This window comes from Sebastes fasciatus, chromosome 5, assembly GCF_043250625.1.
Source record: "Sebastes fasciatus isolate fSebFas1 chromosome 5, fSebFas1.pri, whole genome shotgun sequence".
Classification (NCBI taxonomy): Eukaryota; Metazoa; Chordata; class Actinopteri; order Perciformes; family Sebastidae; genus Sebastes; species Sebastes fasciatus.
In genome coordinates, this window is record NC_133799.1 from 17,535,632 (window position 1) to 17,559,909 (window position 24,278).

Here is a 24,278-nt window from a genome sequence, read left to right on the forward strand (position 1 = left end):
CCACTGCAATGAAACACAGAAGTGCAGGGAGAAGCCATTTGTGTGTAAGTGTGAGAGAGAAAGAGATGGAGACAGAAAGAGGGGCGGGGGGGATCGGCTTCATACATGCGTAGGAGTGTGTGTTTGTGTTTGTGTTGCGAGGGGTTAAATGAAAGTCAGTGTGCACACATGGGGCATCATAAGCAGACAATGAAAAATGAGAGTGGAGAAGCTGTACAGCTAGTTTCCCTGTGGGAACAGCTACAAGCAGGCGTACGTACCTTTGGTGATAATCGCTGTGTGTGTGTGTGTGTGTGTGTGTGTGTGTGTGTGTGTGCGTGTGAGTGTATTTCTAGTGTGTAGGTGAGAGAGCAAAATGAAAACTGGGGAACAAACGTAACAAACGCAAGTTTTAACTTACTGTTTGTGTGTGTGTGTGGATGAGGGACTGTATTCACATTAACCCTTTCCATTTCTCAGAGGCATCCATTTGATTAAAGCAAGAACCAATTTCTGAGGAATCTCATCTTCAAAGAGTATCAATTCAGCCTCTGCCCTTGTGCGTTTTTTCAATAAGCCGCCACCTTCAATAGGTTCTATACTGAAATGAACCTTGAACTAATGTTAAACACTAGCTGGTTTAATTTTTTTTTACAGTTGGGATACACCTAAGTGTAGGAGATTTCTATGTATGTTGGTGAACATTTTTTGTATGCAAAACAGTAATTGCCATCCATATTTTGCTTTTATGTTATAATAGGGAATGGCAGTTTTCCAGCCTTGCATAGAATATGACAGTAATGCCGTGTTCACACTAAGCAAACTTTCCCCTTGCGTTACTCATTCAAGTTTGATACCAACAATGTTTCATCAACCATTGCTGAAATAACCGCTGTTGCTGCTTTGTACATGTTGTGGAAGTCCCAGATACGACGGAAAAACCAAACGGCGTTGAGTCTGTGTTCATAACATCATCCAGAGGCGCACTATTCACTGTATCTAGCAAGTTACACATCATCTGAATGAATCTGGTTTACTATAGAGGTATGAAATCAAAATAAACAGATTTTGCTGCGATTTAACTGCAAGAAACAAATCCAAAGGATGCTGAAAGAACTACATAATGATGCCGATTTGTAAAAACTCTGAATTGATGCTTTGTCAGGTTTGACCACAACACAATAAGCAAACAACTTTTAAATAGCTTTTTTCTGAATGGAGTTCAGATTGATCAGGGCTAGACTGCTAGACTATGCTAACATTGTAGCGGCAGATTAACGTCATCTAGGCATAAATATGGCAGCCATGGATAGTCTATAGTTAATACACATAGTTTTTCGTCCGGTACAATTACGAGGTACTATCGTAGAGCTCTGGGCGACCACAGAAGGCTACAATAATGTTTTCCTCCGTGTCTGACTCAAAAACTTCAGTGACGACAAGAGAATCTCAACACTGACGAATTTCTTGCTCCAGTTGAAAAAATTCAACTGCATCAACTGATAATTGCGTCTTTGCATTGACACGCGAAAAGTTTGCTTAGCATTTGGTGTGAACACACCGTAACGCTATAATATGAAGTAGCAAAAGTCAGAATACAACTTTTATTTTACTTCGACCATATCAAGACAATCTAAACCTACCTCTTGCTTGCTTTTTATTTTTCCAATCAACTCTTCTACAGCTTGGCCGTACCATAATATCTTATGATCTTTTGAAACAAAGACAGAACACTGTGTTTTTCAGTGGTGTTTTGAAGGATGTCTGCTCTTTTGCCCTTGAAAGGAAATGAAAGGCAGGCGGCCAACAACTACTTTTCCCCCAGTCTTCTTTTACCTCCTCTGTTACTTTACACACATATAGTGAGTGAGTGCAGAGCACAGCACAACTCTTTGTCTTGATCGGCCGCGTATTGAAAGTAGCACGTCAGCAGCATAACACCGCAGCTGTAGTCCTCCGTCAGCGTCTACACTGGATCTGTTCTGCCACTGTACTGCTGTGTACTCAAATGTGTTTTGACAGTTCTCGCAGCCCGATATACAACTGTATACATATGTGCATATGTTGGAAGAAAACAGACATAACTGAGCATGAGAAGTAGTGGGTGCACATATACCAGGCAGAAATGTCTTAGAGGTCAGTCTCTACCGTTGGCATACTTGCCAACCTTGAGACCTCAAAAATAGGGAGGATTTCGAAACCTTCAGGGTCTGGGGGGTCCTCCCTCAGGGAATTTGAGTGTCAGAGACTTTGGTTCCTGCATTCTGGTGACTTTTAAAGTATGAAAACACTAAATATATACACTCCAACAGCATTTTGATATTAAATACTTTTCATTTTACTTTAATTCTCAGGAAAGAGTACAGAATAATTTGCCCCTCTGGTGTGAACTTGCACTGACATCACTGACATAAAACTAATTCACCAGTTTTCATTCATTCATTCATTCACTTTTTTTACCCCTGCCCCTTAGAGAGTCTGTGCACTCCATTGCCCTCTGTGACCATCTACAAATGCTTATTGTACAGAAGGTTAAAGTGCAGTGCTTTGCAGGCAGACGAGGCGTGAGCAACTCTCCTCCGCATCACATGCAGACTTTTAGGGTCATAGGCCTTATATACGCTGTAAAGTGCCAGAAACAGGTTCTGATAAAGAAAAGGAGAAAGTGTGAAAATTTGACATAAATCGGGAGAAATATAGGAGAATTGTGACCCTGGGAGGAAACCGGGAAAGGGTGATGCACAACGGGAGTCTCCCAGGAAAATTGGGAGGGTTGGCAAGTGTGACTGTAGGTAGGTACATTGTCTATTCACATACAAGGAATTAGTGTATTTATTTATGTCAGTGGGGGCTACAGTATGTCCACGCATTCATTTAACTTATAAGAAAGTTTTGTTTAAGTGATTATTTTAAGTACAGAAACATTGCCCTTTTGTGTTTTTGTAAAGTCAACATCGTTAAACAGCCTCAATATTTGTTGTAATCATTTTCATTTGCACTTATGTTCTGGCAATTTCTTAATTCTTTACAATATTTGACCAAATTCACATTTCAAGTCTCTCTAAAGCTTCTCAGAGTGGTTCAAATCTGTGTAACATTTGTGAAGATATTCCTCAACAGAGCAGCCCCAATATCCTCATCATATTTTACTGTTACAGTATCTGCATTGTCAAAAAAGCTGCAATTCAATTTCATCAATTCACTAAAATGTTTTCCCAGAGGAGTTAAGAGTTGTCTTGAGTATTTGCAAAGACCGTGGGTTCTTTGGTTGTTATCATGATTCAGATGAGAAAAAGCGTCAACCTTTGGAATTACAATGATCAAGCTTTCAAATTGATACAAGCTGCCAAAAAAGGTGCAGCGTCTTTTGAAGAGAGGCCAGTTCCAGCTGCTCCACCATTATGTGAACACAAATAGAGCTCTTCTCAGGACTGTGTGGGCGTCTGCTTGATTGGCACTTCTCTCTTAGTTTAGCTGCACCTGTTACAGCGGAACAACTTGCTTTGTTTTAAAGACTTTAAAACTCCACTTTAAATCTGTATGAAAGAAGAACAATGCTGCGCTCACCTCTGTGACATGTTCGAGTTTGTTGCACTTGGTGATGAGCGGTTCTCGAGGAAGCTGCAAGCAGCACTTCCGAGGGCCGAGCAATCGGCTTGCATTCCGAGCAGCCATATGCTCCGAACAGGCATGCCTCCCGACAAAGCTGCAAGCAGCAATACTCTCGCAAGATGGTTAAGGTTAGGCATTGATCTCAAATAGTTATGGCTAGGCATTGACCTTGAATGGTTAAGGTTAGGATAGGTTGACGGGCAGCAAGTTTCCCAAGAGTTTTTGCAAGTTTTCTTAATTTGGGTTACCTTCTAGACACGACCAAGCAATCGGTCTGTTCCGAACAGGTATGCGCTCCAAACGGCCACACTATGATCGGTCATGCGAATTTCTTGCTTGAGTTTAAAAAACTTCAACTGCGTCAACTGACAACAATTGTGTCTTTGCATTGAACACGCAAAAAGTTTGCTTAGCATTTGGTGTGAACACACCGTAACGCTACAATATGAAGTAGCAAAAGTCAGAATACAACTTTTCTTTTACTTCAAACATTTCAAGACAATCTTAACCTACCTCTTGCTTGCTTTTTATTTTTCCAATCAACTCTTCTACAGCTTGGCCGTACCATAATATCTTCTGATCTTCTGAAATAAAGACAGAACACTGTGTTTTTCAGTTGTTGTTTTGAAGGATGTCTGCTCTTTTGCCCTTGAAATGAAAGGTAGGCGGTCAACAACTACTATGAATGGCCTCGCCCCGAACACTGCGTTAGTATACATAATCTGAATACCTGAAATGTATGTAATTGTCCACCTGTTTGGTGTCTGTAGTCGTTCTATTACTCTACAATACAGGCCTCAGTATTATTATGGCCACTTGCCCACGCACTACTTGTACATCCCAGCCTTATTCCCCAGTCCAGCAGCGGTGAGGAATAACTTATAACTGTCTCGTTGGTTTGTTCTTATCTCATGTCAGTCCAAACAGTGCTCTCCTGACAAGTGGTATTTGACTCAGTCAGAAACCGACACGCACAAAGAGAGACAGAGAGGATGTAGGAAGAGAGAGGAATAAGAGACAGAAAGCGAGACAGGCCATTCCACAGCACCAGGATGTGAAACGCTGCCAATCTTTTTGTCTGATAGAATAATCAGCATGCTCTCGACAGGAGAGTGAGAATTGACATTCACGCACAAAAACATAGCAAGGATAGTCAATTATCCGCGGGGTTTGTTTTTCTCTCTGTGCCATCCATTTGCATACTGTTCCCATGAGAAGGTGCTTTTGATGTAGTTAGACGATTCTGGTCAGTATGATATTATGTGAATGTGTCTTATTAGCGCGCGGTGTGTGCAGATAGGGAAAAGGTCATAATGTTTCTTTGTTCCCATAGCTCTTTTTCCTCAATTAAGGCTAATCACCAGAGCCCAACATTGATCCAGCCTCTCAGCTTTTCTCATGCCTGGATTCTGATGATCTACGTCTGTGTGTGCGTGTGCATATGTATGCGAGTACGTTAGCGTATGTGTGTAACAGAGAGAGAGCATGTGCAGCAACACAGACAGAGACAGGGTGGATCTTGTTCATACATGTGCCGGCGTGAACATGTGTGTAAACGTAAGTGCCATTCTGTGATCTCCAGCACATCGAATGATTTACCTCTCTGGTGTAATGGAGCAATTTCTCTCTTCTTTTTTTTCCCTCTATTCCCCATCTCGCATTTTCCTCCTCTTTCAATCTGCAGTAAAATATTCTCCCGTTTAGCTCTGTGACAAGTCATCTGTCACTCAGAACAGCGAGGGAACAGGATCTTCTGATGGACAGGGCCCAATGTGTGTGCGTGTGTGAGTGAGTATACTGTGAATGATGAGGCCACTGTTGTTTTTTTTATTTGTGAAGAACACAGAGGTACAGTTTGCATGATCGACTACTTTCACGAGTTAGCAGAAAGACTTTTTATGAACAGAATATTTATCTTCTGTCAGATCGTGAACCTCGTATTGACAAAAAAATTGACATATGTCGGGCGATGCTACACATCCATCCTCTTCCCAAGAGCAGTCTGACTCTTTATTTCTCACTTTTGGGTCCCAAGAGTTGTTTTTATTTGTTTAGCCATGCCAGATATTGAATTTTAGTTTGGAATAAACTTTAGGAGAGAAAATGATTTTCTGAGTGCAGACACTGGAGCCGAGTGAGTTAGACTGACATGTTCCTCATTCAATGATCACCATATCCTGTTCTCTTCAGATTAAATGTTATGATTGGATGTCGCAGAGCTATCTGTGGCACATTCTATTCAGATATAATGGCTACTCATCATGCCTTCATTCACAATCAAAACAGACAAGCAGAAGTTTCCTGTTTTCTGGCAAACATTGACTAAAATTCACTCTAAACTGATGTTGCTGCCACAGAGGAAAATATCTGTTTTGATACCATCTGTAGAAATGTAACTACATATTTGAGCCTTCAGCATTTTCATCATAGTTTTCTATTTTGTTCAACTAATACCTTTGATTTTGGCATAATAGGTCAGTTAAAAGCAGCTTGCTTGCCCAGAAAGACATTTCATATATTGGCAAAAAACATGACAACCTACCAGATGGTTGAAATGTTAAGCAGGGATGGCAGAATCTAATACAATTAAGTGTTGTAATACTTTGTATAATGTCCACTTTTGTGTTTAGACTATGTCAGAGATCCATATTTTTTGGTGTTGTTGTATGGGATTATATTCAATTAGGATGAGGCTGTTTTTTTTTTATATTTGTGTTATCGTCAACAAATCCCATGAAAAGACCAAAAATGACAGCACACTAGAGACTAACTTGTGATGGGATCACATGCGGTCGCGAAGCCAAATCGGACCTGGTGTGTAAAGTGTGGGGTCCCACTTCTTACCCCCTACTTCTCGTGCCATAGCTTGGACCACACCCATCTTCGAACTTGACCATCACTTTGATCTCAACTACACATCTGTAAAGTTTTATGACTGCATCTTACACGGTTGCCACGCTATCTTTGTAACAAAATCTGTTCATAGACAGAAATATAAACTCTCACACACAGACTCACTAGGTGAAAATAATACCAGCGTGTCTTAATGCTCATAAGTATAAATAAGTAAGTAAGTCAATTCTTCATAAAGCAGCTGGGCATTGTAGTTTTTTAAGACCATTACTCAAACAGGAGTAAATTGTGTATATGTAAGAAGTTGATGTAGTCACTGTGTTGTCACCCATTGGTTTGTGGACTGCCGTTTTGAAGCCTCGAGTTTGGCATTTTGTCCGTCTCCATCCTGTTTTTTTGCAACCAGAAGTGACACGAGAGGGTGGAGTTAAGTACAACCGAACGCTGAATAAGACATTTAGTTTAGTGGACCAAAATATTACAATTAACTTTCATGAACTGTAAACACACTGTGAAAGGGTTAAAGTTGTAAGACAAAAACACAAACAACTCTCAATACAACGCCGTGGTAGCGACATGTCAATCACAAGGTAACCATGCCCTAAAGCATACCCTGCTTTATTGTCTAAGTATTTTACTCTAAATGGAACCATAATTTACTAAATAAACATCAGTAGGGTCATTTTCTCATAGACTTCTATACAATTAGACTTCTTTTTGCAACCAGAGGAGTCGCCCCCTGCTGGCTATTAGAAAGAATACATGTTTAAGGCACTTCAGCATTGGCCTCACTTTTTGAACCCGGAGGCTGCCCACTCGTTTTTAATAATTTGTGGACAAAGATGGAGCTCTATGGTAAAGAGGAATAATATATATCAGGCTTCAGCTACACAGGCGATACGTGTTAATGGGCTCTATTCAATGTTTGTTTTGGTCACTTCACGTGATTTGTTGACAACACGAAAAATATCCTCAGCCTGCAAGCTGTTTATGTTTTATCCTCTCCATATATGTTTATGGGGTTTACAACACATCAAATAAAAATATGTCCAGTGTGAATGGCAGTCTCCTATCCTGCAGGCGAACGGCACGCCTGGTTTGCTTATTTTTTTTTCTTCTAAATGGGCAGTACTTTGTTTTCAAGCGAATCTATAAAATACAAGCGCTATATCATAGTGTAGATTCCTGCTTGTTTTCTATATTTATATCTCTGGCGTTCAGCAGGCAGCTGTGTGCTGCGGTGGGAATAATAGGCTGCCTTTTTGAGAGCCATAAGCCTTTAAGGGCAGTGCAGCTCTGGCTGCTGCAGCCACAGGCTCTCTTCTGTAATAGCCTGTAATTCCTTCTGTCTAGCATAATCAACAACACAGCCTGACAGCACACACACACACAGGCAAACATACACATACTGTATATATACAGTGAGTGAGTGAGAGGAGAAAGGCTTTTATCCAAGGATCATATTCACATGGTGGAGGTCACGGTCACTCCTGCACAGCTGTCCCTGTGTTTGCAGATATACATGCTGTACATTGACCCGTACATCTGCACACCTGTTGGTATTGACGGTGAGAAGGGAAGAGAATTTTTTTATGCAAAGGTCACGAGAGTTCAGTAGTTACAGTAATCCAGGTGTGTGTTTGTCTCCCAAGGCCCTCATCTCCCACACACGCCACAACTACCGCCAGCCACAAGAAAGTGTATGTGTGTGAAGAGTGTGTGTGTGTGTGTGTGTGTGTGTGTGTTTTGGGGGGGAGCTGGATGGTACAGGTGCCAGACTCTCCCCTCTACAGCCCCGTGGCGGCCGGAGAAGTTAATTGGCAGCATCTGGCTGTCTGAGAGCCCGAGCGCCCATCCACCCACCCCACCCTGCGACTTCTCGTCCCTCCTTCCCTCCAGCCCTCCCCTCCTGTGGGTGCTGCTACCCCTGGCACACACATGGTGACACCAGTCTGGCTGCAAGCTGTGAACGTGGAGTGTCTGTTTGTGTGTGTGTGTGTGTGTGTGTGTGTGTGTGTGTATGTGCGATATACCGGGGAGTACGGAGGCAGACAGGGCAGCCAGGCCCCCAGCTGCCACCGCTGTGCCAAGGGAAATGCGGGCAGACAGGCTGGCATCTTTGTGCCAAGGCCAGCAGGGCCCTCAGGGAGGATGGAGAGGGAGAGAGGGAGCGAGGGACGCTGAGGCATGATGGGAGGAGGAGGAGGGAGGGGGAACAGAGAGAGTTGGAGATTTTTGGATGAGTACAATTCTACTGATGTTGTGACAGACACAACATGGGGTTTGCGTGCTGATCACTCAATAAGCGTCTGTGGTGTGGCGTCACTACTGTGACCTCAAAGTTACCTCACTTATCAAGCCATCTACCAAAAATGTATTAGTCATGGTGTTATTTTGATAACCACCCTTTCATGAAGTGAAAAAAACATTTGCTGTTTCTCTTCATCTTAAAACTTAAATTGACATTTGTCAGAATTCTCACAATTTTCATCATTAGATTAAACATTGAAGAAAATAATTGATCATTGTTCTAGCTCTAGGAAAAGCAAAGGTCATCTTGCGAAGGGTTAAATATCTGAAGCGTAAGTTAGGAAGTTTGCTGTTGAAATACAGTGAATGTAGTAAAATGAGACCTAGATCCCTGTAAATGTGGATTAAGTATTTATAATACCAGTGATATTAGCAGTAGTATTAGCAAGTAGGAGGAGGTGCATTTTTATGGTACTGTATGTGTTTAACCAATAGACGTTATATTATGTCTAAATCCTGAGAAAAAGATTTTTGCAAGTACATAGTTTTCATTTTTAATATAATTTTTTATTGCTCAAAGAATAATGAGCAAATAAAAATGTGTTATATGCTCAATAAATGCATTCACATCTGCTACTATCCACATAAGCACACAACTTTTTTCTTACATCTCTGCCCTGTAAACTCTCATGTTCCATACTAGGCCACCAAGACGCCCCATATCACCGATCGTTTCACGTTCGGTGCAGATTATTTCCAAAAATATTCACGAAACCTCTGAAGACACCTTCCTCCGTGGTCTGTGACTGAGTCCAGGAATTCTAAAGCCTTCAAGTATATCTATTCTTCATTTGTTTCTCACTACCTGCCCACTTTTTTAGTATTACTAGTGCAGTACATGTTCAGGGCGTGGCCGTTCAGAACGAGCTGATTGCTTGGTCTCTGGAGGTGCTGCTTGCAGCGTTGTCGAGAAGCACTCGTCATTCGTTGACTCCGGAGGAGTGAAGAAGAGTTTGGTTGTAATGTTAGTTTTAAACATGTGGTTAACGTTGTGAAACGGTCGTAGTTTGGTTAGGTTTAGGCAACATAACTACTTTAGGATGGTACTTTAGGATTTTGGTTTAATATAAGTATGTTTGTTGCATCACTTAAGTTACCTATGTTACGTATGTGGCGTAAATTAAGTACATTACGTAAGTTAACTTATGTACGTAACTTTAAAAAAAGTCAATGCTGACTTTTGATTTGACACGGGACACGAACAGGGGTCTCCTGAGTCAAAGTCTTGACCCATCAATCCACCCCTGACCTCCTCCCTATGCGGACTTTGTCGCTCTTTATACTACGGCACCTGACTTCCTCCTTGATCCCGTCATCATTACTATGGACACTAGAGCTCGCCGCCGAACAATAAACGTAAATCTGGGTTGTAATAAGCTTTTATGGATCAACCTATGGGGTTTGTTTTTTGGGGGAGGAGAGTGTCGTTAGTAATTTTATACCATACCATGTTTTCTTCTTTGTACCTGCTGTTATAAACACGCTGCGTGAGCAGCAGCTACACAAATAATATGGATGTTTTTTGTTAGTCAGAAGTTTAAAATACAGTAACAATGTTGAAATTAACCTAGTTTAGCATAAAATATATTGTATCATAATAACATGACAGGACTCTTGTGATATGTGAAATTATTGCATGTTTTAACAAGCCTAAGGTGGGCAAAAAAAGTTGAGCCATTATTGCAAAATCGGCAACACTGATTGTGACTAAAGGATAATTTTATTATTTATTCAGCTCATCATTGCATTATTCAAGCTGCTGGTTATTTTTCCACAGCAGCGAGTCGTTCTGATCAGTGTAATGGACTACAGGAGGTGAGCTCATCTCTATGTGGAATTTAATAAAAAGTGATTTCAGAATGTATCATGTGTGTTGCATCGCCCTCCGCTGAGTAAATTTCCAGAGAGGATGATCTCATCACTCTGTGTGACCCTTTTCCTTACACACACACACACACACACACACACACACACAGGGGATACAGGAGCGGTGATGCTGATGCTTGATCTCAGATCACTTGTCCCTCTGTTACGGGCTTGACTCAGAGTGCGAGTCAGACACACTGAGATCAGAGTGTATTCTTTCATCCTGTCACATTTTTCAGTCATCTCTACAGTGATGACTTCATTTGCTGAAACAAATCATGTGCTTATGTAATTAAAACAGTCCAGACAGAGTACAGTAGCCACAGTGGTTGCAGCTGGTGACGTGTTTCAGATTGAAACATAAACTGAAATTGAGATACACTTTGAGATGGTCATTTATCGGATTAGAATGAATTTAATATATAAAAAAAAAGAAAATGAAAGAAATAAGAGCGTAAGAGCCGTATCTTAAGAAGCATATAAGAATATATTTTGAAGAATGTAAATGTTATTTTGCTTTTTTAGGAACTGCATATGTTTTATTAATTTTTAGAAGTAGCGCTCCCATAGATATATAAATGACGTCAGTCACATTTTGATGAGTCAGCTATCAGAAAGATCCTAGTTAAATACAGTGTTTGTACTGTTTTCTACTTAAGTAAACAGTTAAAACTTACCCAGGAGACGTGTTTAATTTGAGTCAAGCTTGCTTCTTCTTTTGGACATAAAAGTGTCGATTTTTGGTCAGACAACGCAACATTTGTCAAAAAACGTTGCTCTGGAGAAGCTGAGCTATGGAGGACCACGCCGTGCAGTTTGAAGAAAAGACGGCGACAGAGATAAACGGTGGCTTTACGCGCATGGATAACGACGCACGAAGTGGACCAGGAACAAAGACGGTGCTGTGGACTTTCAATGGGCTTAGTCAGGCCGGGTCAATATCTCTCTGCTATGGTATAGATCAGTGTTTCCCAAACATGTTTTTTCTTGGGACCTGCTTTTTAAAAATGACAAACCATGGTGACCGAATTCACAATAGGCCTTATCTATAGATAGTGAGAAGAGTGAATTTTTGCGTAAATGAACAACCATTTTTACGGCCATTTCCTCATCACCTCATATTATCTTGAATAGGTTAACAAGCCATTTTAAAGAAATATAAGTTTGATAAATCACAACTTTGTTTTAGGCACGTGTTAGTGAAAACATAAACACATGATAAATACTTTATAAATGAGACTAAATAAATACATTTACGCGGATTTAGGCTCTTGTTTTTTTCCTCTCATCAATAAAACAAACTGTTATAAGTAAGCTACAATTATCAGAACAATACAAACATTCAGGTTCCCTCATATGGTGTACCGCAGATATAAATCTTTAATAAAAGACAATGGAAGAAATTCTGCAATTTTTATTTGGTATAGAGAGCTAACCTTGCACGGCAGCTGGATTCTCGCGAGATCACGCAAGAATCGTGAGGATTAAATGTCACACGAAAATCCATCTTGGCAGGCTTCAAGTAATGCGTTTGTGTCCGGCTCGCCAGACAATGGACCAATCAGCATCCTGTGAGGAGCTACTGCAGCTACTGTCGTTTCTTTATTGTGTGAGACGACACGGAGAGGCGACTGTTCTAAACAACAATGGCAGCTCCTGAAGAAGTTAGCAGAGATGCTACAATAGCATCAGTTATATCAGAACTGGAGAGTATTTCTTCATTGAGAGAAAAGCAAAGTACGGCACTGACAGATGGTTCATCCAATCACCTGCCAAGTATGTTTTGAAAGTGCCTGCACTTTTCCAAACAGTTTCCAATGACGGCTTCTCAGATGGTTCTGACAGGGTCAGGTTAATAGGGCGCATCACTAATGGACTAATGGACTGGACTCTTACAAATAGAGTTACATCCACTGTATAATTACATGATCACTACCCTGCTGGGCCAACATATGCACATCATATACCTTGATAGTGGTGAGTCTCTGCTGTGTGTGTGTGTGTGTGTGTGTGTGTGTGTGTGTGTGTCTTTTGTCTTTGTCTGTGCATGTGTCTGGTCGCTTGGAACATTATTATTATGACTTAGTCTGGCGCCAGTCTGTCTGTTCGGTCCACACTCATACACACACACTTGTAGACACACACACACACACACACACACACACACACACACACACACACACACATAGATAATGTGATGGGAGTATAATGTTGCACTCTGGGAAATGCTGCATCACACAATTATAGATGTACGGTCTCTTCACTCTCCTTTCTCAAACTCTCTCTCTCTCTCTCTCTCTCTCTCTCTCTCTCTCTCTCTCTCTCTCCCACACACACACACACACACACACACACACACAAGCCCACTCCCACCAGCTTACACACCACCACCACTCACCAGGGGCTTAAGGCTGACATCATCATTTTATTAGATGAGTGTGTGTGTGTGTGTGTGTGTGTACAATTTTTTTATTATAGTTGCTTGTGTGTATTTCCTCTGTACCCCCCATTATATTCCAGACAAATGTGCACCTGCCCTGTTGCCCCATAGGGGACCAGTGGCGCCACAGTGGCGAGGGCGCAGTGATCATCTGCTTCCTGCTAATTGCCCTGCTGCCCCTCAAGACGCAGGGGAGCTGGCTACTTGCAGGCCCAGCATGCTCAATCTAGCCGAGACCCCTTTGGGATATATACGGGGTATGTTGTACTTTTTCACTGCAGTTGAGGACTGATTGATTCGGAAAAGCCTACAGTCCGTTACAGTGTTTTTGTCAGGGTGTCTGAGAGACGACTCCAAACTGCAATTTTGTCTCGGCCTCTCTTTTGAAACAGGTTATACAAAGATATAATATACTTTGTCCATCTAATTATGAAGTCATGTAACCTTTAACCCTCTGAGACCCGCGATCCAGACCGACTTCACTCTCTTTTAGAGGCTGTAGCGGGCTGTTTTAAATAGAGTGAAGGTGCAGGTATCATATAAAACTAGAAAATCTAAGGAATGTCAGGAAGGAGGCTAAAAAACGCCTCACTGACATGGTCATTTTCAAAGGGGTTTCTTGACCTCTGACCTCAAGATATGTGAATGAAAATGGGTTCTATGGGTAATGCAATTCTTGCAGAAATCCCCAGATGTCAAAAGTTTTTGATCCCAAATCACAGCATGGCTTTTTCTATGGTGTTCCTCAAGGTCTCGGTGTCCCAATGTGGCATTTTGGAGGGATTATTGATCATTTTTATCAATTCTCGATGGGTAAAAAATGGTTAAATTCAGCACCAAATCTGTGTAACAAATGGTATCAACCCAAAAATTGCTGCAACAACTTATGAGACAGAATATAGCATGGAAATGGCCATCATATACTGTGATCATAATGTTCTAAACCCTTATACACTTTTACACTTTATTTAAATTCATTCATTCATTAATTTTTTTTGTATGTCTGATTTATGACCAGAACAATTTGACACATGGTGCTGATCCGCATCTCAAATTAATGTCCAGGTTCCCAGCTTTCAGATGATGTACACCATTTCTGTGTGACATCTACTGTTGACCTGCTATCTCCCCTAATGACCCCCTGCACTCACCTAAAAAGGAGAAAAACAGGTCTATTGTAGGTCTCAGAGGTTTAATTATCAGATAAATGTGTTTGCATTCTTAACAGTTTTCTGCTTTTACAACCAAACTGCATTATTTGTCGGGGAGTTTTCCCCTCAGGAGTCACATTTCTGAGTTTGAGTGTGTGTATTGGAAAGAACACACATCTCACAGGACAAAGTAGTTATTGTGCGCTGTAGTTGATTTGAAATAAATGCACAGCTCTCTCTCTCTCTCTGAGTTCTCTACCTTTACCTCTCAACAGGTCACCTCTCACTCAAACATGTGGCCCTCTACTGGTCCATCCAGGCACTGTCACACTGCTCAGTAATTCCCTTTATCGAAAAGAGCATTGAGAACAACCTGATGATTTAATTTCAAGTTCATTTGTCTTCATATATTTAGGAAATGTCAAATTATTAAAACATATTGTGCTGTTGTGATTAAACCCTCCCCCAAGGAGCTTCTTAAATCAGATACTCAGGAAATGATCAGGCAGAAGTATTAAGATGACAAATTAAAAACTCCACTGGAGACTTAATGATGAGAAAATTCAAATAAGGACAAGAGAAATGAAGAGAAATACATATTCTTTGTATATATTCCTCATCGCCACTATCTCAGGGCATATGAGTTAGAGCAGCTACAGTAAATCCTCCAGTGTTTTCATCTCCGTGTGCCCCCTCAGGGGTGATAAAAGTGTCCCATGTGAATGTATGAGGGCTGTACATATCTCGCAGATTTAGAGTGGAACAGATTAGGAGTTTGAGATAGAGGCACACGGTCATATTTACATTGCAGGGATTTACATGATGAGAATTTGGTAGATCACCGAAATGACAAAGGATTGTGAGGGTCAGGGTCAAAGAGTATTCCTGTGACAATTATAAACACAAAATGCCAGAAAGTTTAAAAAAAATACAATTGCAGGCGTGAAGTATAAGGTGTTTTTCCAACTAGACAGTAAATTAGACTGAGAAGTGGAAGATGATACGGGGAGAGGGTGACATGAAAAAGAGATGAATTACTGGAAGAGATGAATTTTTACGCACAAGGACAGACAGCCACACACACAACCACTCCCTCCGTATTAAACACATCAGCAGAACAAACTGGGTTACTCCTATAAACAGCAAATGTGTTTTATTTAGATGAGGGTCCAAGATTTATGAATTTTATGGAAATAACTCCACATTTTTATGTCTGCTGCATAATCTGAACTCGGGAGAAGCGTTGTGGGCGTGATCTGATGTTGACCGACTTGATTCCGCTAACTCACCTTGAATTTAATTTAGGTCTAAAAGCTGCTTTACAATGCCTCTAACAGGGAGCGGTGTAAAAGGCCACCTGGTGAGAGTACACCTCCTGGGTGTTTTGATGCGAGTGCGTCTTATTCTGTCGTGTTTCAGCCTCATCAGAGGGCTGTTTCTGACCTGAGGAGGCTGCTAACGGCCTGTTGTCTCCACAGGTGTGCGACTCTCAGCTCCCTTGTTACAGGAAAGTCTATAATTCACGGGTGTTATTGCTTCCTGCAAAATCTGCTGCTGCTGCTAGCCAGAAAAACCTACCAGTAGCATTAATCCCTGCTTATATTACATCATCAGCCCCGCTTGAGATGTGCATCTTTGCGACTTAATGCTTACAACCATAGGCGTGGAACTGACATTGAACTGTTTTCAGTGGTCATTTGACTAGTACAAAAGAAAATGGTGATTATATTAGCTGTTATGGTGACAACAGAGCACACATCAGTTGGGCTGTAAAGTGTGGTCGGTCAGAGCTCGCCAGGAAGAGAACTAACGCAGCTCCGGATGGATGGCTGGTTAGTTAACATTAGCTTGTCGTTCTTTCTCTGTCGCACTTGGCAGCTGATTTGGCGAAGGCTCTCAGTCATGGGCTACCGCTCTTTTTTTCTCATATATTACAAAAATAGTTTGCCGAAATGTGTTTATGAAAACATTTTAGGCGAGAAATATGCCATGCAGTTGCTGAATCTGTCTGTAGATCGACAACGGTTAGTTTTGAAGTTTTTCGGCGAGTCATGCTGGACGCCCCTGATTTGCATAAAGTAGCCTGGACCTCAACTTAACGCAAATGAGGGTCAATCTCTTGAAACGCAATGCTACACTTCCAGAATGCATTGCACGGCTGCTTACATAGAAAATGAATGGAAAGCGCGGAAAGGACAGATCCTGTGGACACGTACCATGAGGCGGAGGGACTGATGCCAGATGAGTGACAACTATGTTCGGCTATCTAATTCCACCATGCTTTAATGCTACACTGCTAACAGAAAATGAGCCAAACATAGTTGTCACTCATCTGGCGATAGCAATGTGCTTATCTACGCTACGTACAGAAGCATTAAGTTGTTAAATTTGACCCATTATCTCTGGCTCTCTATTCTTTGTAACGTTACAACTCCACTGCTCATGTCCATTTTAGTTGTAACTGCAAAACCTCACCTCTGTGTGGCTGTGACTTGCTGTAAGTAGGTTTGATCTAGACAGAAGTTAGCCCGCGAAAACGGTTGCAGTGGCAACGGTACACATAAAAATGGCCGACGCTCTGACCATCGTGCCACGTTGATCATGTCCTTTCTACTCCTATTCTATTTCTATGGCTAACACGCTGCTGCAGGAAGTTCTGATTAGCATTATGAAAACGGTGAACATGAGTGTTGCACACTTCAAAAATCGGAGTCTTTGACTTCCTCCTGCACATTTGATGCTCTTTCTTCACTGGTCGTGTAAGTTAGTCCCAATGGAAAGACACACTCTTGTAAAGACACAGCCTAATAAATATACTGTACGGCCACATACAATATACAGCAGGCCCACCAAATTACAAAGCAAGCACAGGTTGCCTAGTAACAGTGCCTCCGGAAAGCTTTGTTGCAACTTGATTTGCATCCAAAAAAAGATAGATGGATGCCTCAAGAATATATATCTCGTCATGTTTACACACACACACACATGCACACTTCCTCACACATGAATATACATAGCCACACGTTTGACACTCCTCAAATGATACGGAGGATGTTTTCTGCTTGACTTAGTATGCAAGACAAGAACGCGGAGACGCGTTTTAAAAACAATGAGTCTATCTAACATCTGGCGTCATTTTAGAGTGCCAAGAAATATTGCCTCTTCAATTATTGGCGTAGTTACACAGAGGGAGTAAAGAAATATGTCATTCAATGTGAAATGTTTGCCAAATGGACTAACTATTTGCCTTAAATGAGCTGGTTGGGAATCTGTGGAGCCTGACAGCCGTACGGGCATGTTGGAAGACATTTAACCTTCCTAACAGTTGACGGGATGAGCGTTTGACAAGCCGAAAGAGACAACAGTGAGATAGACAATAAAAAGGGAGTAGATGAGTGCGTCCAGGCCTGGTGTCCTGTATGTTTTTGCCTTTGTCTGTGAGAGTGCTCAGAGCAGCAGTGATTGGCGTGTCCTCTACGCTTGATTGATTTTGAAAATATAGACAAAATGTCGCCCGTATGAAAGCTACCAATTTAGAAGCCTTCATCTCGAAACTTCAGAGAGACGCATGTGCCATCAAAATCAGAGCGGGAGTTTGTAGCTACCAATGGTTCAGAAGTAGAAAAGCCCCGGCACGCAAAGTGACACTTCGCTAAAGGCTGCCTGCTAGCTCTATGAAACCCTCTCCCTTTTCATTCTCCTCTTGTCTCTTTTTTTCCCCCGTCCCTTTTTCTCTCTGACTTTGTCTCTTTACTTGTCTCTTTCTCTATTTGTCAGCCGCTCTTCTGCCTTTGTCTAGTGTTTCAGCCTCTCTATTTCTCTTTGCTCTGCGTCCTTCTCTTTATTCTGTAAGGCTGTGATGAGACGCTCTGGCAGTTAACTTGTCCCACAGCTCGCTGTCAAAGGAATGACCTTGATGTAGCTCACACACGGCTCGGAGTTCGCTGCCTCGTTTCAGCGTGCGGCTCTTTGCATATTCCTGTTTGTGTGTGTGTGTGTGTTTCTGTGTCTCTGTAATCACTGAATTGTAAAAACCATGTGTGAGTGCGTTATCATCTGGGGGAAGCTTCTCCATTTTCTCCCCCCTTCCCACGCCGTGATAATTCTGTTTGGGAGCGACGGCACTGTACCACGTCAAGAGATGGGCACGGGAGAGGCACAGGGAGGTACCATTTAGATAAAACAAATTGCCAGCTGCCGAGCAGGAGCAGCCACTGCTTAGATAAAAACCAAAGGGACTGTGCACATTAATGTGCTTGTGCTGAAGATTATGTGCATTTTTCATATTTGTGTGCACGACTGTGGTAGCCGTAGAAATAGAGTGAGAGTGAAATTGACATTCCCATTCAAATCAACGAAGCAGGATAGCAAGAGCGGTGGCCATTTTTACGTGTACCGTTGCAATTGCGACCGTTGTAGCGGACTAACTTCCGTATAAACTAAACCGACTGACGGCAAGTCGCGGAATCACTGAGGTGAGGTTTTGCAACGGCTAATACGAGCAGTGGAGTAGTAACGTTAAAAAGCACAGAGAGCCAGAGCAAATGAATCAAATTAACAACTAAATGTTTTTTCTACACATGTAGGAAAGCATAGGAAAGCACATTGCTATTCCTAGATGAGTGACAATCGTCTCATGTTCCGTCACCAGTGTGGCGATAGATAATTTTGCAAGTCAAGAAAAGTACCAGTTTGTTGTAAAACTGTTGAAGTACCAGTCTGTGAAAATACGTAATTAGAAAGACTGCACACCCAAAACTCACGTAAGTGACGTCTCTCTCTCTGAAACTACAATGTCTGTGTGTTTTGTACTGGGATGTACTCACACGAGCAGCTGTTCTCGGTCGATCTTTCGCTTCCTGGCTGATAAAAAGACCAGGAGTCGCTCAATAAAACACATCAAGTAAGATGACGTTTCATTTGTGCATGGAACATAGCTAGGTTAGCTCGTGTCGGGAGACGTATATAATGCAAGAGATGTAGTTCACTGAGCGGTTTCACACAAAACATGATACTACAACAAACCTGTGACTTTCTTGACTTGCAAAATGATCTTTTAAATTGACAAACATCATATGTGTGACTCAAGGCGTAATTCAAACGGGGTCAAAAAATTATTTGTCTCTCACCATTGACTACCGTACATATTTCCGAAATAAGGTCCAACTGGAGACACCACAAGTACTTCTCCAGAGAAGGACAAGCTACCTAGCTAACTAGCCATCTATCTCCAAAGCTGCGATCACACTTTACATCCCCACTGACGTGTGTTCTCATGTCACCATAACAACTAACAACAATCGTCATTTTCTTTTGTACTAGTCAAATGACCACAGAAAACAGTCCAATGTCCATTCTACTCTATTCTAGTGGTACCTAAAGCAGCTACAGCCTTCTTCCTTAGCCTGGAGCTCAGGCCTTCCAGGCAGTCTCTTTCCATAAGAAAGTCACAGAGCTATTTTTCTCTGGCCTATAACTATAACGCTGTGACGGGACAAGCAGCAGTAATTAAAATCAATAGCCAGGACTTTTCCAGTCTCCGGCAAGGTCACTCAGTGCCCAGTAGAGAGAAGGAGAAGGAGAAACAGAGAGGAGTGGGACTGCATGGATGGGCAGAGCCAAACAGGGAAATATGTAAAGAGGTGAGGTGTCATCTTATTTTAATTAACCTGCTGCCCCTTGGAGGGCTGGCACCACAGTAATGCACCTGTGTGTGTGTGTGTGTGTGTGTGTGTGTGTGTGTGTGTGTGTGTGTGTGTGTGTGTGTGTGTGTGTGTGTGTGTGTGTGTGTCATGTGTGTGTGTGTCATGTGGGGGTTTATTTTGTCCTTGCCGGTCAGTTTTATTCACAGCATGCTCTACTTCAAACCCATGTGGTCTTATAAAAAATAATATTCATGTTCCAAAATTTGCTCTCATTTTTTCCAAGATTAAACATTTTTCTTGTTGTTTTTTTTCCTTTGTCCGGCTTTACAGGCTGTAAAACAAGGCTGATAATCTGGTTCCAGTGGGAAGACTGGGTGTGGTATAGCTAGCCACTGGCTGCATTAGTATTCTGCTGAGATAGCCACATGCAGATACATTCTCCTCTCTCCTCCTCTGCTCGGAAGGAATAATCAGCCCTGCCTTTCTCTTCCTCTCTGTCTGAGAGAGGCCGAGTGATTTAGCTTTTTGTTTTACAAGGCACCTGCAGGGACATCTTCAAGTGTTTGGAAATGCATGCAAGTGTGTTCACTATGCATTTCTATGCAGGTCCATCGGCCAAACCTGATGTATTAGGTGTCTGAGCGAACACATAAAACTCTGCTGCGTCTCCTTCCTGTCCTCCCTCACCAGAGGTGAATCAGAGAGAGAAGTTCACTCTGCCAGAGTTGGCGCAGAGCAGTCTGTCCTGTTTGTTGATTATCAGGTCCTGTTCCTATCGCAGCCCCGATAGCATCTTCATCTGATCTGCTGCCAGAGACGCTAGCTCACTAGCCAGCCCCGCCGTCACACATCCGCCGCGCTGCTAGCCGCCATCCCCTTCCCGTATATCTCTGTATCGGGCCCAGATCTGCCATCGCCCTGCACTCTCATCTTCTCCTTATCTCCTTATTCCACCTTTCTCCCCGCTCCCAACACCCCAAACCCACCAGTCACTCATCGTCCTCATCTTCTTCCCACCTTTTATCCTCCTCTCTCAGAGCGTCTGCCAGGCAGCACTGTTGTTCCCCATGCTTGGTCTTCTCCACGTAAACTGTCGTGACGGAGTCAGTGAGTGACGGGACGAGACGAGAGAGTTTGGAGAAAGACAGGAAAAGGGAAAGGTAGAGAAAGAAGGCAAATATAGTCATTGGCATGCACACAACCTCCCTCTGACCATGTCTCAGCGGTGAGGGCTAAACGAGGGAAGAGAGGAAGGCAAAGATAGACGGGAGAAGAGTGTGAAAAGAAAACATGTCGAGTAAGCAGAGAAGTTCTGTAGACTGCAGCAGTACTGTCCCGTACCCCATCGATCGCCCATGAGGTGCACAGATCAGTCAGCTTTATTTTGCCCTGCTGGGCCCAGCATGCAACATGCAACACGCAATTCAGCAAAGTACACAAGCACAGCACACAACAGAGAAGGCATAGAAGACACAACATTAAACAGGCAGCAAATTACAAACACCGTTGTACGCTCAACACAACAAGGAACACAACAAACCGACACACAGATTAGGTGCTTACCCGTTCCTCACTCGATATAATTGTCTTAAATTGCTCACTTACACTACAACTTAAGATTTGAGCAAAAAAGGAAACACATGTTCTGCTTTTCACTCAGACTGCAATTCTAAATTACACATGAAACACACCACTCACAGTACAATAGCATCATAGTCGTCACAATTCAAATATTTGCTGCCTTTTGAAGTGCAAAGCTGAAAATATTTGATGCTCACAGACACAAACTGTGATGCCAAATTCTCCAGTTGTCCTTCAAAAGGTGAGCTCTCCTGTTTTTGGAGATCAATGTATGGAAAACCTACCAAATTAGTATTAGGGTTGATTATCGTTTTGTGTGAGTGATTTTTATCTGCTGGATTTTCATTCACGCCGACTCATTTTTGTTGCTTACTTACAGTGGTTGTGCCTTTCAGTATTGATAGAAACAAACTAAAGAAGAAAAAAAGTCTAATAAAATGCTAAATAAATCTAATTAATGTAGTCAATTTACCTTTGAATTTAGCTGACAATTTATCATCTTTTGTAATTTCATTTCATTGTTTTGCTGTTCATATTCAATTTCATTCTCAATCTATCAGTTACATTTTGTTGTGTTTGTTCTTCCTGTCAATTGTTCAAGGATCATTTATTGTCATTCTGCAACACAGGGTTGCACAACGAAGTGTGAAGTTGTAGTCCATTTATCCTACTCAAGAAAAACAGGACAAAACAAAAACAGTAGTGCATTTGTTGAATGTGTATCATGTAAACAGCAGCAGAAGAAACACCAGCGAATTCTCTAGGCAGATAATGTGGCCGGCATCTTAACATTAAACATTTGAAATCAGGGAAACATCGTCCATCGACTTTGACTGTGTTTGAGCACCAAGCGACATTGATGTAAATACAGAGTCTGTCTCTTCTCGTCCCACCGGAGTCCTGCGCTGTGTCCTGCGGTCCGCCTGTCATATGCAGTAGCTTGATCCGGGATGCCACCATAGAGCCAGGTCTTTGTAAAGAACAGTCCCTCCCGTTGCTTGGTTAGCCTAGGTCTTATTTCATCCATCTGGTTTTCCTGTGATCGATCATCAGCCAGGAGCAGGCTGGGTAGTGGAGTAGCCTTAGGTGCTAGCTGGGTTAGCTTAGCTCCAATCCCGGCTCTCCTCCCTCGACTCCGCCCTCGGTGGCATTTGATCCGGCAGGTCTTGCTGGTTGGTCGGAAGATGCTGTTGGCGGTGATCATCTCAAGGTCCGCTGCACTTTCCAGTCCCTGTGCTTCCTTCTCCGATGTTGATGAGTGTATCACTGTCATATGCCATACATGCTCCAGTAATGAAGGCAAAAAGTGGTGATTAATGATCAGAAAATGTTGTTTGTCTAAACTCACCCCTATTTCAAAAGAAGTAACTCTTGATTTTGACTTTTTTTGATAATTTATCAGCAAATTGTCATGTGGCGTTACGTCCGATAACGATATGTCCTTCACGCGGTTGTATTTCAAGGGACCCAAGGGAGTGCTGTGTTGAATTTGGTGCAATTTGGATACGCAGCACATTCAATATTAATACACTTTGAATCAACAGCAGCAGCGGGGCTTTACAAGCCGAGGCTCATTGACTGCACTTCCCTTTTGCTGCTGGATGCTGGATATACTAACGTTACAACCAAACTCTTCTTCTCTTCCCTGCATCACGTTCGGGAGCCTAGCAATCGGCCCGCTCCATACAGCACGCCGTGACCCGGCACTGCACTAGTATAAATAAAACAAATCAAAACAAAAACAATTTTTATGTGTTTGTTTTAACATTCACCCCTCATAAGTTCAGAACCTCTCAGACTTCCCCAGCAGCTTGATTATCAGGTGATATCTCCGTACTTCCTTCAGCTCTTGTACTCCTTTGCCAGGAACTCAACATCTCTCGAAGACGACGAACTGACAAGTTGATGCAACTTCTGCATCATGATTTCTCAACTCTCTCATGTGTTCCTTATGAGTCACTCTCCTTATCATATCATTACACTTTCTGCACTTTTTTTCCTTCTCTTGCGAAAGTGCTGTGCTCTCAGTGTTCCTCACATCTTCACCTGATGCAGTCGTAACCCTTCAGGACCTCATGTTCCTAAATTAAAAGACCTGTCTTGTAAATTACCGCCCTAATTTCTCTATAATGTGTTTGTCTGTTGCAGGCAGAGGCTTCCTGCCAAAAACGTGTACTACTACCGTTGTCCCGACCACCGGCGCAACTACGTCATGTCCTTTGCCTTTTGTTTTGACCGAGAGGACGACGTATACCAGTTTGCCTACTGCTACCCCTACACCTACTCCAGACTGCAGCACTACCTGGCCAGCCTGGAGCGCAGGAACCTGCCCTACCTGCAGAGGGAGCAGCTGGGACTCAGCGTGGTGAGTTGGGAGGTGGAGAGTGCTGTGGGCAGGTGGAGGAGAAAGTGTGGGTGTGGGGTGGTAGCGGTTATGGCTGGAGCAGAGAAGTTGAATGGTGGTGAAGATAAGAGGTGGAAGGGTTATATGTTGTAGTGTGTGTGTGTGTGTGTGTGTGTGTGTGTGTGTGTGTGTGTGTCTGTGTATGTTCAGAATAAGGAGACCCAGATTGGTAACTTAGGTGTGCCTGCCGGTCATAACTTCAGCCTCTCGTGTTATTATTAGGATTGTTGCACTCTGAGATGACGGACTGTAAGCCTCTGGGTGTGTGTGTGTGTGTGTGTGCATGTGCATGTTTGTGTGAGTGTGTAAATGGCTCTGTGTGTAATCAGCAGAGCTCTCACCTCGGCAGTAGGAGCTAGTGTATCATACACGCTGCCTCCAGTCTTGTCTGCTCTTATCAAATAATTGTAGGAGAAAAACTCATTAGAAATGCTTGA

The 24,278-nt window shown here is 42.4% G+C and overlaps 1 protein-coding gene across 1 annotated transcript in view; it reads left to right on the top strand.

Annotated features, from left to right (window-relative positions):
- agbl4 (AGBL carboxypeptidase 4) overlaps positions 1-24,278 on the top strand; it is a 323,638-nt gene that overhangs the window by 151,177 nt on the left and 148,183 nt on the right. Inside the window, exon 5 of the mRNA XM_074635409.1 lies at positions 23,586-23,802. Coding sequence (XP_074491510.1) covers positions 23,586-23,802 — 217 coding nt within the window. The remainder of the gene's footprint in view (positions 1-23,585; positions 23,803-24,278) is intronic.